The sequence below is a fragment of the Glandiceps talaboti genome, chromosome 11, assembly GCF_964340395.1.
Source record: "Glandiceps talaboti chromosome 11, keGlaTala1.1, whole genome shotgun sequence".
NCBI lineage: Eukaryota > Metazoa > Hemichordata > Enteropneusta > Spengelidae > Glandiceps > Glandiceps talaboti.
The window spans coordinates 21,348,042-21,364,620 of NC_135559.1; the positions used below are offsets into that span (position 1 = coordinate 21,348,042).

Consider the following 16,579-nt stretch of genomic DNA (forward strand, 5'->3'; position numbering starts at 1 on the left):
GAAACTTTGTAATTTGTATTTAATAAATACCAATTAATAATATTTACTAATCAATGATTAGTATTCAAAGTGTTACTTACAATTTCGTCTGTAAATAATGCGATATCTCATATAACCCGTAAGATCGAATGAACACAACGGTAACTTACAATTAATAACGCTGTGACAAAGTGTATTTAAACACACAATTCAGACAGCGAAATATATCGTACAAACAACATGCAATGAATTAACATGACAAGGAAAATCTAACATTACAATGTTCGAAATTGACACATACTAATATTGTAGCTGCATTTGTCAGCAAGTGGGGTTAAGAATCGAAAAACGACTGTATTGTGCTCACTTCCGAGTCGTAAAAGATTTTATTGACACAAGACATATGATGAAATACAGCTCAGATATGATTTCCATACTGTGTAGAAGAGTGAGATTTGTCATGGAAATAAGTACCCCGTCAGTTGTGTTGCATCCTAAACAAGTAATCTTTAAACAATTCTTAACAATATTTGATTTGAATGCCTCCATTATAAGACACACATAGCTCAAATTACAATGTACGAAAATGTACAATCATTTCCCCTCCAATGTCTTTGGTACAATTGTAAGAGCATCACCTACGGCGAAAGTGTGCATATAAATACAATATGTTTACACCGGACATCTATCACTACATCAAAGGAACAAACATTGTTTATACCAAGTATGCTAATTATCTTGCAAAAGTCTCACCAAACACCAGACAGACAGACAGACAGACAGACAGACAGACAGACAGACAGACAGACATATTCTTTCCCTTGCGAGAGGGGAAAAAAGACAACATCTCGCCCTGGATAACAGCCACGATGTTCGCTGTCTGATTCAAGAGTATTGTTACAGACAATTTCCAATATGAAGTGCACGTACCCAAGTTATGATTCCACTGTATACTAGCTATGCATCGTTTTGAATATATTATGGAAAAATAACTGACTAATCTGGGAAAGCTATGTGTATAATGTAAAGCTAGTAACGACGATCAGTGAAATTAACATGACTTAGAAACATAAAGTTAATTAAATTGACATGACTTGGAAACAGAAAGTCAATTAAATTGACATGACTTGGAAACAGAAAGTTAATTAAATTAATATGACTTGGACACAGAAAGTCAAATGAAATTGAAATGACTTAGAAACATAAAGTCAATTAAATTAACATGACTTGGAAACAGAAAGTCAAATGAAATTGAAATGACTTAGAAACATAAAGTCAATTAAATTAACATGACTTGGAAACAGAAAGTCAAATGAAATTGAAATGACTTAGAAACATAAAGTCAATTAAATTAACATGACTTGGAAACAGAAAGTCAATTAAATTAACATGACTTAGAAACAGAAAGTTAATTTAATTAAAATGACTTAGAAACAGAAAGTTAATTAAATTAACATGACTTAGAAACTGACAGTTAATTAAATTGAAATGACTTGGAAACAGAAAGTCAAGTAAATTATAGCTTAAGATGTACCAATGACACTGACACGACTTAGTTAGATTATGAATGACATACTTGACTTAGGTATGGAATACAATATGAATGAAACTGACACTAATTAAGATAATATGGACTAATAGACATTGACATGACTAAGACTATATCAGAATATTAATGAAATTGACATATTTTTCAGCATGGCGGGGCTAGTAACCCTTTTGTACCCAACCACGTCCATTAAATCGCCACAGTCTCCAGTATTTTCTATTTCTTTGGCCAAATCAAATGTTATCCGACCTCGCCATGCTTGTGATGCAGCATGGGAATTTCTTCGTGTGGAGTAGGGGTGCACTCTAAAACTCCCTGTATAGCCTCGCTTTGTATTCATCTCTAGCCAAGTGTTGACATCCCTTATCATATCAATACCCAGGAAATCATAGACTTCTTTGGTCATTTCCAAAGGTGCAATTGCCATGTCCTCGTACCTGAGTGGATAATATTGGTCCCTAGGAAACCAATTTCCCCGTATCCCCAGTAGTATATTCCGCAGCAAGGATGTACAATACTTATTAAGACGTTGAATTATTCCCTTGTTTAAATGTTCCAGTGTAAGAGGATATTTGACTTTGACGAGGCCTTGTAATTTAAAGTTACTCAGATGAAGTGGGATGACAGACGCCAACATTGCTCTGGGATCCCGTATTAAATTGATGATTTTTAGACCAATGTCTTCGTTTTTTATCAAGGGTAAAAACGTGCTGAGTTCATGAAGACGAATGGTTTTAACGCCTCTGTACCGATACACTTTGCACGTCTCACTTGCTTTCTTGGGCGTCATACGAAAACAATGCGTACCATGGCGACCACCACAGTCTTCTATAACATCCGGGATACTTTCATCAACCCATGCAAATACAATTCCAAGTTTACCAACACCAGTCTTAGGATTATACATCTTGTCTAGAAACATTTCCGTACTGGTTTGATCAAATCGACATCTGTACAAGTTCTCCAACATATCAACACCCTGTACGAGTAGCCTCGGGTCGTCGTCTTCAAGCCCGAGCGACTTGATTGGTTCGTAGAAGTAAATAAACATTGGATTCTGTTTCAGAATTTCGCCAACAAATGAGGACCCGGTGCGTATAGAAGCAAGTACCACAACATTCAAGGGATGTGATGTGTTGTAAACCTTTTTAACACCATTGTCGATGTCATGTTGTGACTTCGTTTTCAACTCAAATTTATATTTAAGATAGTCGTTCCGTAAAGTGTCTATTGCGTCAGTTATTTTTTCCGTCTTAGTTCCAACGTGTTCAAATTTACCCTTGAGAACCTTAAAACCACTGCTATCAGCCTTGGAATTGTGGGCTTTGTTGTTGTTTTTTGGAGAAAAGGGCGGAGCACTGGCATGTGTTCGGACGGTTGAGTCGTCGAAGTGTTGTACTATAGAGTTTGTTTGATCCATTCCAATCATTACATTGCCTTGAACTGGTCCTATATCCGTTTTCCCTAAGCTATTGTTGTGAAGGGCGTGCAACCAAGTGCACGATATGACAATGTTCAGGACAATCAAAGATGTCGTCAAAATGACGAATTTTCTCTGCCGCATTGTGTCCCCGCTAACAGTCTACGATATACTTTCCTCAAGTTATGCTCGTCTTCAGTTTTGTGTTCTCAGCTTAATTATGTGTATACATGTACGTACGTCCCATCACTGCGAGCTAGCCAATCCAAGTTACGTCGTTCTAGAAAAAATGACTTCTCCGTGTTGACAGACACGTGAACATGAACTCAGTATACAAGTTCTTCGATCGACGTCGATCGCGACGTGTGTCGATGCAACGAGGGCTGTAAACCATACATAGACAGTGGCGATATATACGTACACTCAGTGTCTAGACTATGTATACAGTAAATGTATTACCCTTTTACCCTATACCTTTTCATATATAACTACCGACGTTCTGAAATCAGTTCAGTAAGTATAAACCATTTACAATTTACATATGACTTGTTCACTGAGTCCAACAAATCTATTTATCTAGGGAGTACTAAACCTTAATTCAAGGACAGAGAATAGTGGGTGTGTTTCATCAATTGTCTGGTATATTCAAAACCATATGCCCTCATATTGTCTGGTAGATGATATCTCAATAAAGGGTCATCCCCACCCTATTTCAATTTCATTCATACAGGACCCCTTTCATCTACATTGCATTATGTGCATTAAATGCGAAAAACATCGCAATGTTCAATATGCTAAAATTGCTTATATTGGCCGACTAATCCCAAGGAAAATTAATTGTTATGATCATGTCACTGCCCTGACTTCAACGTTATCGAAACTTTGTATTGATTTTTGATTCTACGTTACGCAGTCTCAGTATTTATAATTCATCAGTCTTCTTTACATATTGGAGAGAGAGAGAGAGAGAGAGAGAGAGAGAGAGAGAGAGAGAGAGAGAGAGAGAGAGAGAGAGAGAGAGACAGACAGACAGACAGACAGACAGACAGACAGACAGACAGACAGACAGACAGACAGACAGACAGACAGACAGACAGAGACAGAGACAGACAGACAGACAGACAGACAGACAGACAGACAGACAGACAGACAGACAGAGATACAGAGAGAGACGTAGACAGAGACAGAGAGCGAGAGACAGACAGACAGACAGACAGACAGAGACACAGAGAGAGACGTAGACAGAGACAGAGAGAGAGAGAGACAGACAGACAGAGAGACAGTCAGAGACAGAGACAGAGACGTAGACAGAGACAGAGACACACACTAACTTTTGAACTTTTTGACCGAGCGTACTTGTCATGTGTGACGTATATTGAAAAAAAGAGACGATTCATAAACTGTATCATGTTTTATAAAACACAACTGACCAAAGCTATATAATCAGTTTAGGTGAGGACGGTAAATTGTCTGCTATGTGTGTACACGAATGGTTGGCATGACAACGACAAAAGTATAGTCCATTCTCGCAAGCCAGGATACAATTTTCTTGTGACTCAACGGAAAATAATACACCTCTGCACGGATACGACGATGACATAGCCAAGTTCATTGTGAATGTTTTTAATCACTGACTTTAATCCCAAGAAATAAGTCTGTGCGCGAGTCCAGTTGGTACGATCCAACTTTGCCCCCCTTCGCGTATTTCGGTACCAAGTTCTTAAATTCGTATTTCGATGCCAAGTTCTTAATCCGGTACCAAGTTCTTAAATTTAGAAAAAATCTTATATATAATGATTTTTCTCTGATCATTTTTTTTCAAGTTGTCGACGAGGGTCAACGAAGATATCCACTGATCTGTTCTGGCAAATTTTAATGAGAAGAGGTTGAGCCCTGTCAACATTACCCACTAAGAAGAGTGAGATTACAATAAAAGTTACTTTATGTTCGTTCTGCTGCGTTCGTAGTCCCGAGTCAGATCATACGAACAGATTCAAACGATGTTTGGTCGTGTGTCGTATTGTATCGGAAGAACATCCGGGGTCTAGCAGATAGACTAATAATTAGCAGAAGTGCCAGTTACATTGCTTTATCTCTTATCTTCTGGGAGATTATCACCATACTAGTTAATGCATAAATGAGTGTGATAAAGAGCTAGAGTCTTCAGTGTTAGTGAATGGTTGAGGGTTTGTCCGGTGTGATAATCACCAAGCTGCAGTAGATAAGAGATAAAGACAATTTTCGATAACTTGGATAATAGGACAAGAATGGTCAAGGTGTCTTTATTGACTATTTAGTCAATAGAGAGAGTCCATATTAGTACATGTTTGAGTGTTTGTCCTGTGTGATAATCACCCAGTAGATAAACATATAAAAGAGATAAAGCAATTCTTGTTGTAACTGAACCCGGCTAATTATGCGAGTCTTAATTTAGATAAGAGGAGAATGGACAAGGTGTCTTTATTTAGTCAATAAAGAGAGAACTATATAGAGAAAAGCAGCCAGGGAAAGAAGAAAAAAATGTTATATCACCCCAAAAATAAATGAGACAGTTGATCAATATCACACACAAGTTTTATGTCACCACAAAAATTAATCATCCAATCGATCAATCGTGCAACCACATTTTTTTTTTACATTTTCTACGCAAATTGAATGTCATCCTTAGCGGATCATCAAAACGGACCTTTGTTGCTGCCGCCCTTCTAGTTCAAGCTTAAGTTCAAGCTAAATAATAAACCAAAATCGTATCATTTCAGTATTCCCTTTTTACACCAGCATATTAAAACTAGACACAGACAAACAGACAAGGCAGCTACACTCATATGAATCACAGGCCACAACGGAAACGGCGTATAATATTCATATTTTCCGAGAAATGCCAATCGGTATTCTTCGGCCATTCGATAAAGTCCCTGGGAGTAGTTTCCAGATCTGATGAATTTGTCCACTTTTAGGTGTATATTATCAACAGTGATACCGTACTGTAATGTTATACTCGCCCTTCTACCAACAGCTGAATAAATCTAGAAACAGGCAAAAGAAATTAAAGATATCACTGACATTATTACATTATTACGTTACTAATTTCTGTATTAAGTGGTTGTTATCATTATGACATTTTCTTTCGAATATTACAAAGATTTAGTGAGGTTTTCTAAATTTGCTCTGCCATCTGTAAATCATCGCATGCCACCATTCAACTCTAGACATATATACGTCAATACGAAATTAAAACTGATCAGAAACGTTTTTAGTCATATGTGTTCTTACCTCATTTGTTTTGGAAGCTAAAACAATGACCACGTCATCCTCACAATTTCCATAATTCCATTCACGTAGAATATATTGACCAAAACCCTGAGTACTGGAATATATAGACAGGATAGTAATTGCAAATGTCCCGGATGATCGATGAATAGCTTAGAAAAAATGTTAAAAATTTTCAACACCAACTCTGTTATGACTTGGTTTATGAAACTCTATGTAATTACACCCAAGAGAGAGAGAGAGAGAGAGAGAGAGAGAGAGAGAGAGAGAGAGAGAGAGAGAGAGAGAGAGAGAGAGAGAGAGAGAGAGAGAGAGAGAGAGAGAGAGAGAGACAGACAGACAGACAGACAGACAGACAGACAGACAGACAGACAGACAGACAGACAGACGTAGACAGAGACAGACAGACAGACAGACAGACAGACAGACAGACAGACAGACAGACAGAGACAGACAGACAGAGACAGAGACAGAGCAACTAAACACCCGCCCCAATCCTCCTTACAAAAGTTTTTGCAAACAGCGCCCTCAAACACATGGAGGTATTTTTATTCCTGTGAAATTGTAGGCTGGCTACCGGCCGGTCCACTACATTCATGATACTCATATATACATTTTGTACATAAAACATGGGAACCGGTTTATAGGAAGTGAACCTAATATTTATTGTAAATAAAATTATATAAACTCCATGCCGGTGGCTACAGCGATTGTAGAGCAACCGCTCTGGGTCGCTGGGTTAAAATAATTTGACATTGATAGTATCAAAGCAAGCAAGGCTTGAACACCACTGACATACACGTTTTATGTTATACCGGTAGGAGTCGTACTTTAGAAACATCACAAAGTAAAGTAGGTTTTTTTCCCAAGTTGAATTCAAACAGTTAGTTATGCATGTCATACCGATATCATCTTCCAACCGAAAGGGGGCGCGATACAATTTCGCTCCAGAGAAAACGGACGAATCATTCCATGCTCTAGCAAGATTCACTTGTAATATAAAGAATGATTTTTGTTGGATCCATCATGAGACAGAAGGAGTTGAATTACATCGTCGTGGAATGTTGTGTAGAATATATAATTTGAATATACCTACTGCCATTCAACACAGAAATTGAACATTTAACGTTGCTTTGCATAAATCATATAAAGTACAAATAGAATTACCTCCACGGTGGAGCAGTGTTTTTCACGACTGCTATTGACACGATGTAACCGTGTTGTTTCTGTCCACATAAGTCACAATGGCTGCAGTCAGTATCGTTAGGAATCGTGCGCAGGACTTTGTCTAAATTATTTGCTGCAAAGGAAAACAAAAATTATAGTTTCTAAGTTTGTTAGAGAACAACAATGCCAGTCACCCGAACCACACAGTGTCGCTAACTAACCGGTAACTAGGGTAACTCTGTTGCTAAGCAGAAAGATCTTTTTCTCTCAAGTGAATTCAGACGTCATACAAGTAAGTCAAGTTTAACTTGGTGCTGGGAAATTGGGATGGGTATGAGTTTACATTGTGATCACGACTGATGCGTCGTGTTACAGTGTAAAACAACAATAACTTAACACACAGACACACACACACACACACACACACACACACACACACACACATATATATATATATATATATATATATATATATATATATATATATATATGTGTGTCTGATGAGTGTCTGATGATCGCAATATGCGTGAAACTCCGAGTTACACCCAAGAAAGAGTTCCAGTACTACCAAAACTATATATATATATATATATATATATATATATATATATATATATATATATATATATATATATATATATATATATATATATATATATATATATATATATATATATATATATATATATATTATCAGGGCACTCGTATTGTATGATCACAGAACTTTAAAATACACAGAAAACCAAAAAGAAAGAAAGTCAGTAGATTTGTATTCTAATCTCGTCTATACATGTCTGCAATACATGTGGACCATATTTATGTAAATGAAGACACCAGTAAAAGTTAAAAAGCTGCATTAGCTGTCACTGGAGTACAATAATTTTGATCAGGCAACCAACAATATAATCATGGAAAATAGTTAAAATACAGATAATTAGACTGTGCATGGAGAAGTCGAGTTTATGCATAAGTATACAGTAACAGACTTAGATCGATAGTGATGACCTTTGTTGGAGGATGATTTTACTGTACATACCTCGAAATCAATTTGATAGTATTGTGTATACTGTATCATGTGAACAGCTACAAATCTGTTTATATTATACGCATGGAGTTTGAACAAAAAATATGAAATATATACTCCGATCTTTCTACGTCACGACAACTCGTGTCAACGTCACTGGTTCTGCTGTGTTCGAAATGTGAGTCAAAACATTCAAAATTGCCATTATTTTAAATTTCCGAAATTTTCTTTGATATTACTGGTGCTGGTGTGATTATATTATTCTCCAATAATTCTTTTCATTTAGCCGGAAGACACTGGTGACCTAAGGGTTGCCACTGCTTCTCGTCTAGCGAATCTTAATTACAGGCCCCTTAGGTCACTCGTATTTTCCTTGGCTGAAGGAAGAACAATATTGGGGGATAACATCCAATTATCTGCAGGTGATACAATACTATCCAAGGTGTGCAATATATCGATAGTACAATACTATCCAAGGTGTGCAATATATCGATAGTACAATACTATCCAGGGTGTACAATATATCGATAGTACAGTACTATCCAAGGTGTGCAATATATCGATAGTACAATACTATCCAAGGTGGGCAATATATCGATAGTACAGTACTATCCAAGGTGTGCAATATATCGATAGTACAATACTATCCAAGGTGGGCAATATATCGATAGTACAATACTATCCAGGGTGTACAATATATCGATAGTACAGTACTATCCAAGGTGTGCAATATATCGATAGTACAATACTATCCAGGGTGTGCAATATATCGATAGTACAGTACTATCCAGGGTGTGTAATATATCGATAGTACAATACTATCCAGGGTGTGCAATATATCGATAGTACAATACTATCCAGGGTGTACAATATATCGATAGTACAGTACTATCCAAGGTGTGCAATTTATCTATAGTACAATACTATCCAGGGTGTGCAATATATCGATAGTACAGTACTATCAAGGGTGTGTAATATATCGATAGTACAATACTATCCACGGTGTGCAATATATCGATAGTACAGTACTATCCAGGGTGTGCAATATATCGATAGTACAGTACTATCCAGGGTGTGCAATATATCGATAGTACAGTACTATCCAGGGTGTGTAATATATCGATAGTACAATACTATCTAGGGTGTGCAATATATCGATAGTACAGTACTATCCAGGGTGTGCAATATATCGATAGTACAATACTATCTAGGGTGTGCAATATATCGATAGTACAATACTATCCAGGGTGTACAATATATCGATAGTACAATACTATCCAGGGTGCGCAATATATCGATAGTACAATACTATCCAGGGTGTGTAATATATCGATAGTACAGTACTATCCAGGGTGTGTAATATATCGATAGTACAGTACTATCCAGGGTGTGTAATATATCGATAGTACAATACTATCCAGGGTGTGTAATATATCGATAGTACAATACTATCCAGGGTGTGTAATATATCGATAGTACAGTACTATCCAGGGTGTGTAATATATCGATAGTACAGTACTATCCAGGGTGTGTAATATATCGATAGTACAATACTATCCAGGGTGTGCAATATATCGATAGTACAATACTATCCAGGGTCTGCCATATATCGATAGTACAGTACTATCAAGGGTGTGTAATATATCGATAGTACAGTACTATCCAGGGTGTGTAATATATCGATAGTACAATACTATCCAGGGTGTGTAATATATCGATAGTACAATACTATCCAGGGTGTGTAATATAACGATAGTACAGTACTATCCAGGGTGTGTAATATATCGATAGTACAGTACTATCCAGGGTGTGTAATATATCGATAGTACAATACTATCCAGGGTGTGCAATATATCGATAGTACAATACTATCCAGGGTCTGCCATATATCGATAGTACAGTACTATCAAGGGTGTGTAATATATCGATAGTACAATACTATCCAGGGTGTGCAATATATCGATAGTACAGTACTATCCAGGGTGTGTAATATATCTATAGTACAATACTATCCAGGGTGTGCAATATATCGATAGTACAATACTATCCAGGGTGTACAATATATCGATAGTACAGTACTATCCAAGGTGTGCAATATATCGATAGTACAATACTATCCAGGGTGTGCAATATATCGATAGTACAGTACTATCCAGGGTGTGTAATATATCGATAGTACAATACTATCCAGGGTGTGCAATATATCGATAGTACAGTACTATCCAGGGTGTGCAATATATCGATAGTACAGTACTATCCAGGGTGTGCAATATATCGATAGTACAGTACTATCCAGGGTGTGTAATATATCGATAGTACAATACTATCTAGGGTGTGCAATATATCGATAGTACAATACTATCCAGGGTGTGCAATATATCGATAGTACAATACTATCTAGGGTGTGCAATATATCGATAGTACAGTACTATCCAGGGTGTGCAATATATCGATAGTACAATACTATCCAGGGTGTACAATATATCGATAGTACAATACTATCCAGGGTGCGCAATATATCGATAGTACAATACTATCCAGGGTGTGTAATATATCGATAGTACAGTACTATCCAGGGTGTGTAATATATCGATAGTACAGTACTATCCAGGGTGTGTAATATATCGATAGTACAGTACTATCCAGGGTGTGTAATATATCGATAGTACAATACTATCCAGGGTGTGTAATATATCGATAGTACAGTACTATCCAGGGTGTGTAATATATCGATAGTACAGTACTATCCAGGGTGTGTAATATATCGATAGTACAATACTATCCAGGGTGTGCAATATATCGATAGTACAATACTATCCAGGGTGTGCAATATATCGATAGTACAGTACTATCCAGGGTGTGCAATATATCGATAGTACAATACTATCCAGAGTGTGCAATATATCGATAGTACAGTACTATCCAGGGTGTGCAATATATCGATAGTACAATACTATCTAGGGTGTGCAATATATCGATGGTACAATACTATCTAGGGTGTGCAATATATCGATAGTACAATACTATCCAGGGTGTGCAATATATCGATAGTACAGTACTATCCAGGGTGTGCAATATATCGATAGTACAATACTATCCAGGGTGTGCAATATATCGATAGTACAGTACTATCCAGGGTGTGCAATATATCGATAGTACAATACTATCCAGGGTGTACAATATATCGATAGTACAGTACTATCCAGGGTGTGCAATATATCGATAGTACAATACTATCCAGGGTGTGTAATATATCGATAGTACAGTACTATCCAGGGTGTGCAATATATCGATAGTACAGTACTATCCAGGGTGTGCAATATATCGATAGTACAGTACTATCCAGGGTGTGCAATATATCGATAGTACAGTACTATCCAGGTTGTGCAATATATCGATAGTACAATACTATCCAGGGTGTGTAATATATCGACAGTACAGTACTATCCAGGGTGTACAATATATCGATAGTACAATACTATCCAGGGTGTGTAATATATCGATAGTACAGTACTATCCAGGGTGTACAATATATCGATAGTACAATACTATCCAGGGTGTGCAATATATCGATAGTACAGTACTATCCAGGGTGTACAATATATCGATAGTACAATACTATCCAGGGTGTGCAATATATCGATAGTACAGTACTATCCAGGGTGTGCAATATATCGATAGTACAGTACTATCCAGGGTGTGCAATATATCGATAGTACAATACTATCCAGGGTGTGCAATATATCGATAGTACACTACTATCCAGGGTGTGCAATATATCGATAGTACAGTACTATCCAGGGTGTGCAATATATCGATAGTACAATACTATCCAGGGTGTGCAATATATCGATAGTACAGTACTATCCAGGGTGTGCAATATATCGATAGTACAGTACTATCCAGGGTGTGCAATATATCGATAGTACAGTACTATCCAGGGTGTGCAATATATCGATAGTACAATACTATCCAGGGTGTGCAATATATCGATAGTACAATACTATCCAGGGTGTGCAATATATCGATAGTACAGTACTATCCAGGGTGTGCAATATATCGATAGTACAGTACTATCCAGGGTGTGCAATATATCGATAGTACAGTACTATCCAGGGTGTGCAATATATCGATAGTACAGTACTATCCAGGGTGTGCAATATATCGATAGTACAATACTATCCAGGGTGTGCAATATATCGATAGTACAATACTATCCAGGGTGTGCAATATATCGATAGTACAGTACTATCCAGGGTGTGCAATATATCGATAGTTCAAAAATACTGTTCAGTTACAGCTAGTGTTAGCTTTAAACACATAATGTGTTATACAGAGAAAGTAAGTCAACTATGAATGTTACATACCATCTTTGAACGGTAACACCTGATCCGGATCACACACCCATGACCTCTGACCCCGACGACCACAACGGAGTACGTCAATTTGTGGATTGGGAAAGAAAGGATGAATCTGGTTGGATGTACATACGGGTAATCTTTGAAACATTGTATTTGCTAAAATTAATAAGCAAATAAGTTTCATATTGGCTACCATAACGATGTCATAATGTACTGGCTGTCATAAGTGAACCTGTAATAAACGTTGGGTACAGTATTAGTTAAAGACAGCATGATTTATGTAATGTAATGTTTTTGTTTAAAACTCTCCAAATATATAGCAATATGTATAGTCATGATAGTGCCATCTGTCCTGTATTGCCAGTTCTCTCTTTATTTATAGTTTATGATACCCGTATGATAGCACCCCGCTGTTTACTTGTTCTGTCGATGAGATGGGGTCATGGGGTCCAACATTTCTAAGGGCAATGGTATGTTTACCTACATACGTTGAACAAAAACTGTAATACTCAGAATTGTGTTTTGGTGATACAGGTGTTCACTTTCTTCCCATTAGATATGAAACTTACACGAAGACTGGTAGGGTTAGCAGATTACAGAGTTGTTAGGAATTTAGAAGAACCATCACAAATCACTCTGTACGGGTTTTGTACGCGTTTAAGCTCAAGTATTCAATACGACAAAATGTCAAAATCAACTTGATGGAGTCGTTCAAAAAGATCATTTTATGATGTACCCTGACTGTCTTGCGTTCCAGGTTGGAACCTGATAATTACTGTGTTAATTATATCATTCTCTATTTCATTAATTACAATCCCGTATTCCGTCACAAGTCAATTAAATAACAAATGTAAAACAACGCAAGTTAACTCTGGTATCATTTGGGTGTTTGCCTACTTCCTAACTTCCATCTGAGAGAACACAACTCACTTACCGAGCAAACTAGGGAGTCGGGAGTACACTTACGTGACTCCTTGTGGTATATATAGGGGTAATCCAAGTTCCAATTTCACAATCTTCGCAAGCAGATATAAGACTTATACCATGATATAATAGGAATGGGCAGCTCGTCGAAATTAAATTTTAACGGGTCAGGCTATACATTGCCAAATCTGTGTTCTCCGACGGTTCTACTGTTGAATAACCATGTGTGTGTCTTTGTTATGCTTTGTACACAATAAATACCAGTCATGTACGCCACTTGTCTTTTTAGTAATTTATGCATGCCTTACCCGATTATACTTAGTTACAAAGCCAAACCACTGAGCCGGTCACAATGATGTTTTGTAGTCGTCTACATACGGGCAACTGAGGTACAAATAATCAAAGGCTGGGTTTCAAAGGGGTGACCTTTAAACCTTTTAAAGGTTTTATTGACCCTATAGTTGACGAAAATGATACAAAAATGCATTAAAATAGTGTAATATCTTCCAGGCTGCCAGTCCAACATTTTTTACAACGAACTGTGGTAAATACTGCGCGAATCACACTTGGTAACTTTATACTTTGTCCGTTTTTGGAAGTACATCATGGCATTAAAACTACGTACCAGTTACCCCACTATTCCGACCTACCGACCGATCTACCTACATACCAACCAACCTACCTACCTACCCATCCACCCACCCACCTACATCTGTACCTACCTATACAAATCTTTAAAAAAATATTAAAAAGAAAAATCTATTTTTAAGATTATCGATTATAAAAATCACAGTTTCAATCACAGTTATTATATAAATAATCCGTAGCTATTCGCGGCCATCTGTAAAAAATTTCCAGAATAGGTTATTAAAAACAACTATTCAGTGTCCCTTTTCATTTAAATCGTGAAATATTGAATATCGTTTATATTCATTTTAGTGTTCACTGAGATGATCAAACTATCATTTATATTGAAGGAAAATACCCTGTCGTGCTGGTTTTGCTTGGTCTCACTTTCTCTGAAGTTATCAGTTTACCTCTGTCTTTCCCTTTTTCCCTATTCAACTTAATGGCGCACAAACGATTTCTTTGAGTTTACCGACATGCCACAAAGAGGATACGGGCGGAGCATTGTCTCAGAGTCAATAATGTTTTTTTTTTAGAAATGATCCACACCCATTGCCCGCTAAACGGTTTGCACCAATTTTCTACAACATTCACGTTTAGGGAACAAGCAAAATTTACAGTGGGGGCTGAGGAGAAAATGGGGGGCCATATATGTAAAGACGGTAAACTGGAGAGAAGAGTGTTCAATGTATTAACATTTGCAGATGTCATAGACGCAATCTAAGAAATTAGGAGGCCCTAAGCCATAACTCAAAAGTAAGTTTTACTCTTTCTAATTATGGGTTAAAATGTCGAGAATATATTATAATATACTGAATGTAAAATTGAGGTATCGAAGACAATATTCAAGTACTCCATGGCCTTCGATAATGTTTATGGTGTTAAAATGTACGCCTCTTATTGGCCTTCTACATGTCCTCAGGCAAAACTAAAAAAAATGTTTGGTTCTTGTCACAAAGGCAAAGGCATGAAGATGTACGTGGAAATAGAAGTATATTGTTACTATTTTACCTTTTTGCAAAATGTTTAGGGTCAGAGTTTAAATTAGGATCGGTCGAGGTAACAGAAACAAATTTAAACTATTATTTTATTGGGCGTTATTTTCAGAAAAAGTGCTCACCATGGGAGTCAAAGACTTCCTCCTACACCCTCTCGACGAGCGATCATGGGGATGCTGTTCCTACTCCTACGTCATACATACATACATACATACATACATACATACATACATACATACATACATACATACATACATACATACATACAGACATACAGACAGACAGACAGACAGACAGACAGACAGACAGACAGACATCCAGCCAGCCAGCCAGCCAGCCAGCCAGACAGACAGACAGACAGACAGACAGACGCACGCACGCACGCACGCACGCACGCACGCACACACACACACACACACACACACACATACACACATACATACATACATACATACATACATAGTATACATACATACATACATACATACATACATACATACATACATACATACATACATACATAGTGTCACACACACACACACACACACACACACACACACACACACACACACACACACACACACACACCTATACCTCTCTAGTCCACATTGTGCCTACTATTAAATCCGATAAAACACACTCCCCTACTTTGACGTGTAAATTAGTGCAAAAAGTGTCTGATTAGCCTAAACTTCGAGGGGAGCCCCTTCCCCGACACCCCATGTGAGGTGTAAAAATGTCACATATGACATATTCATATTTTCAGCAAATCCAATAATTTAACAACATAGCATGTCCTAGTTTGACTGAAAGGTCAACAAACTGTCTCAAGGATATCGGATTCAGACCACACAAGATTCTAAGCGTACTCGAGTACATGAGACGACAGTCTGCATTTCATAGATAGCTAGGATTCATAGTGATCATTCGTCAATGTTTTGAGAATAGTCTTTAGAGCATGTTAACGCCCCTGAAAAGTGTAATATGGATTGCATTAATTATTTGGCCATTGGCCATGAATTATGTAAATTTGGACTTTAAGGACGTCACAATAAAGAACACTTGGCACTGGCAACAAGGGGGCACTTGGCTTCGTGGGAAGTCAATGAACGAGGCACTTGCAAGGTGTGTGTAGTCTGAGCTAATTCCCTAAGGTTCAAGTGGTGATCCCGGTACATACAGAAGTTGAGTCGGACATAAGATGTGAGAGTGATTCGAGTGTAGTTACTTGGTCTGTCAGCTGTGTGCGAAGACAAAAAG

The 16,579-nt window shown here is 37.3% G+C and overlaps 1 protein-coding gene across 1 annotated transcript; it reads right to left on the reverse strand.

The window, feature by feature from the left end:
• Nucleotides 1–1,643: 1,643 nt before the first annotated feature.
• Nucleotides 1,644–3,092, reverse strand: LOC144442154 (carbohydrate sulfotransferase 1-like). Its single transcript, XM_078131420.1, has one exon. It carries the CDS (start codon nucleotides 3,090–3,092, stop codon nucleotides 1,644–1,646), a length of 1,449 nt encoding a protein of 482 aa, XP_077987546.1.
• Between the last annotated feature and the right edge of the window lie 13,487 nt (nucleotides 3,093–16,579).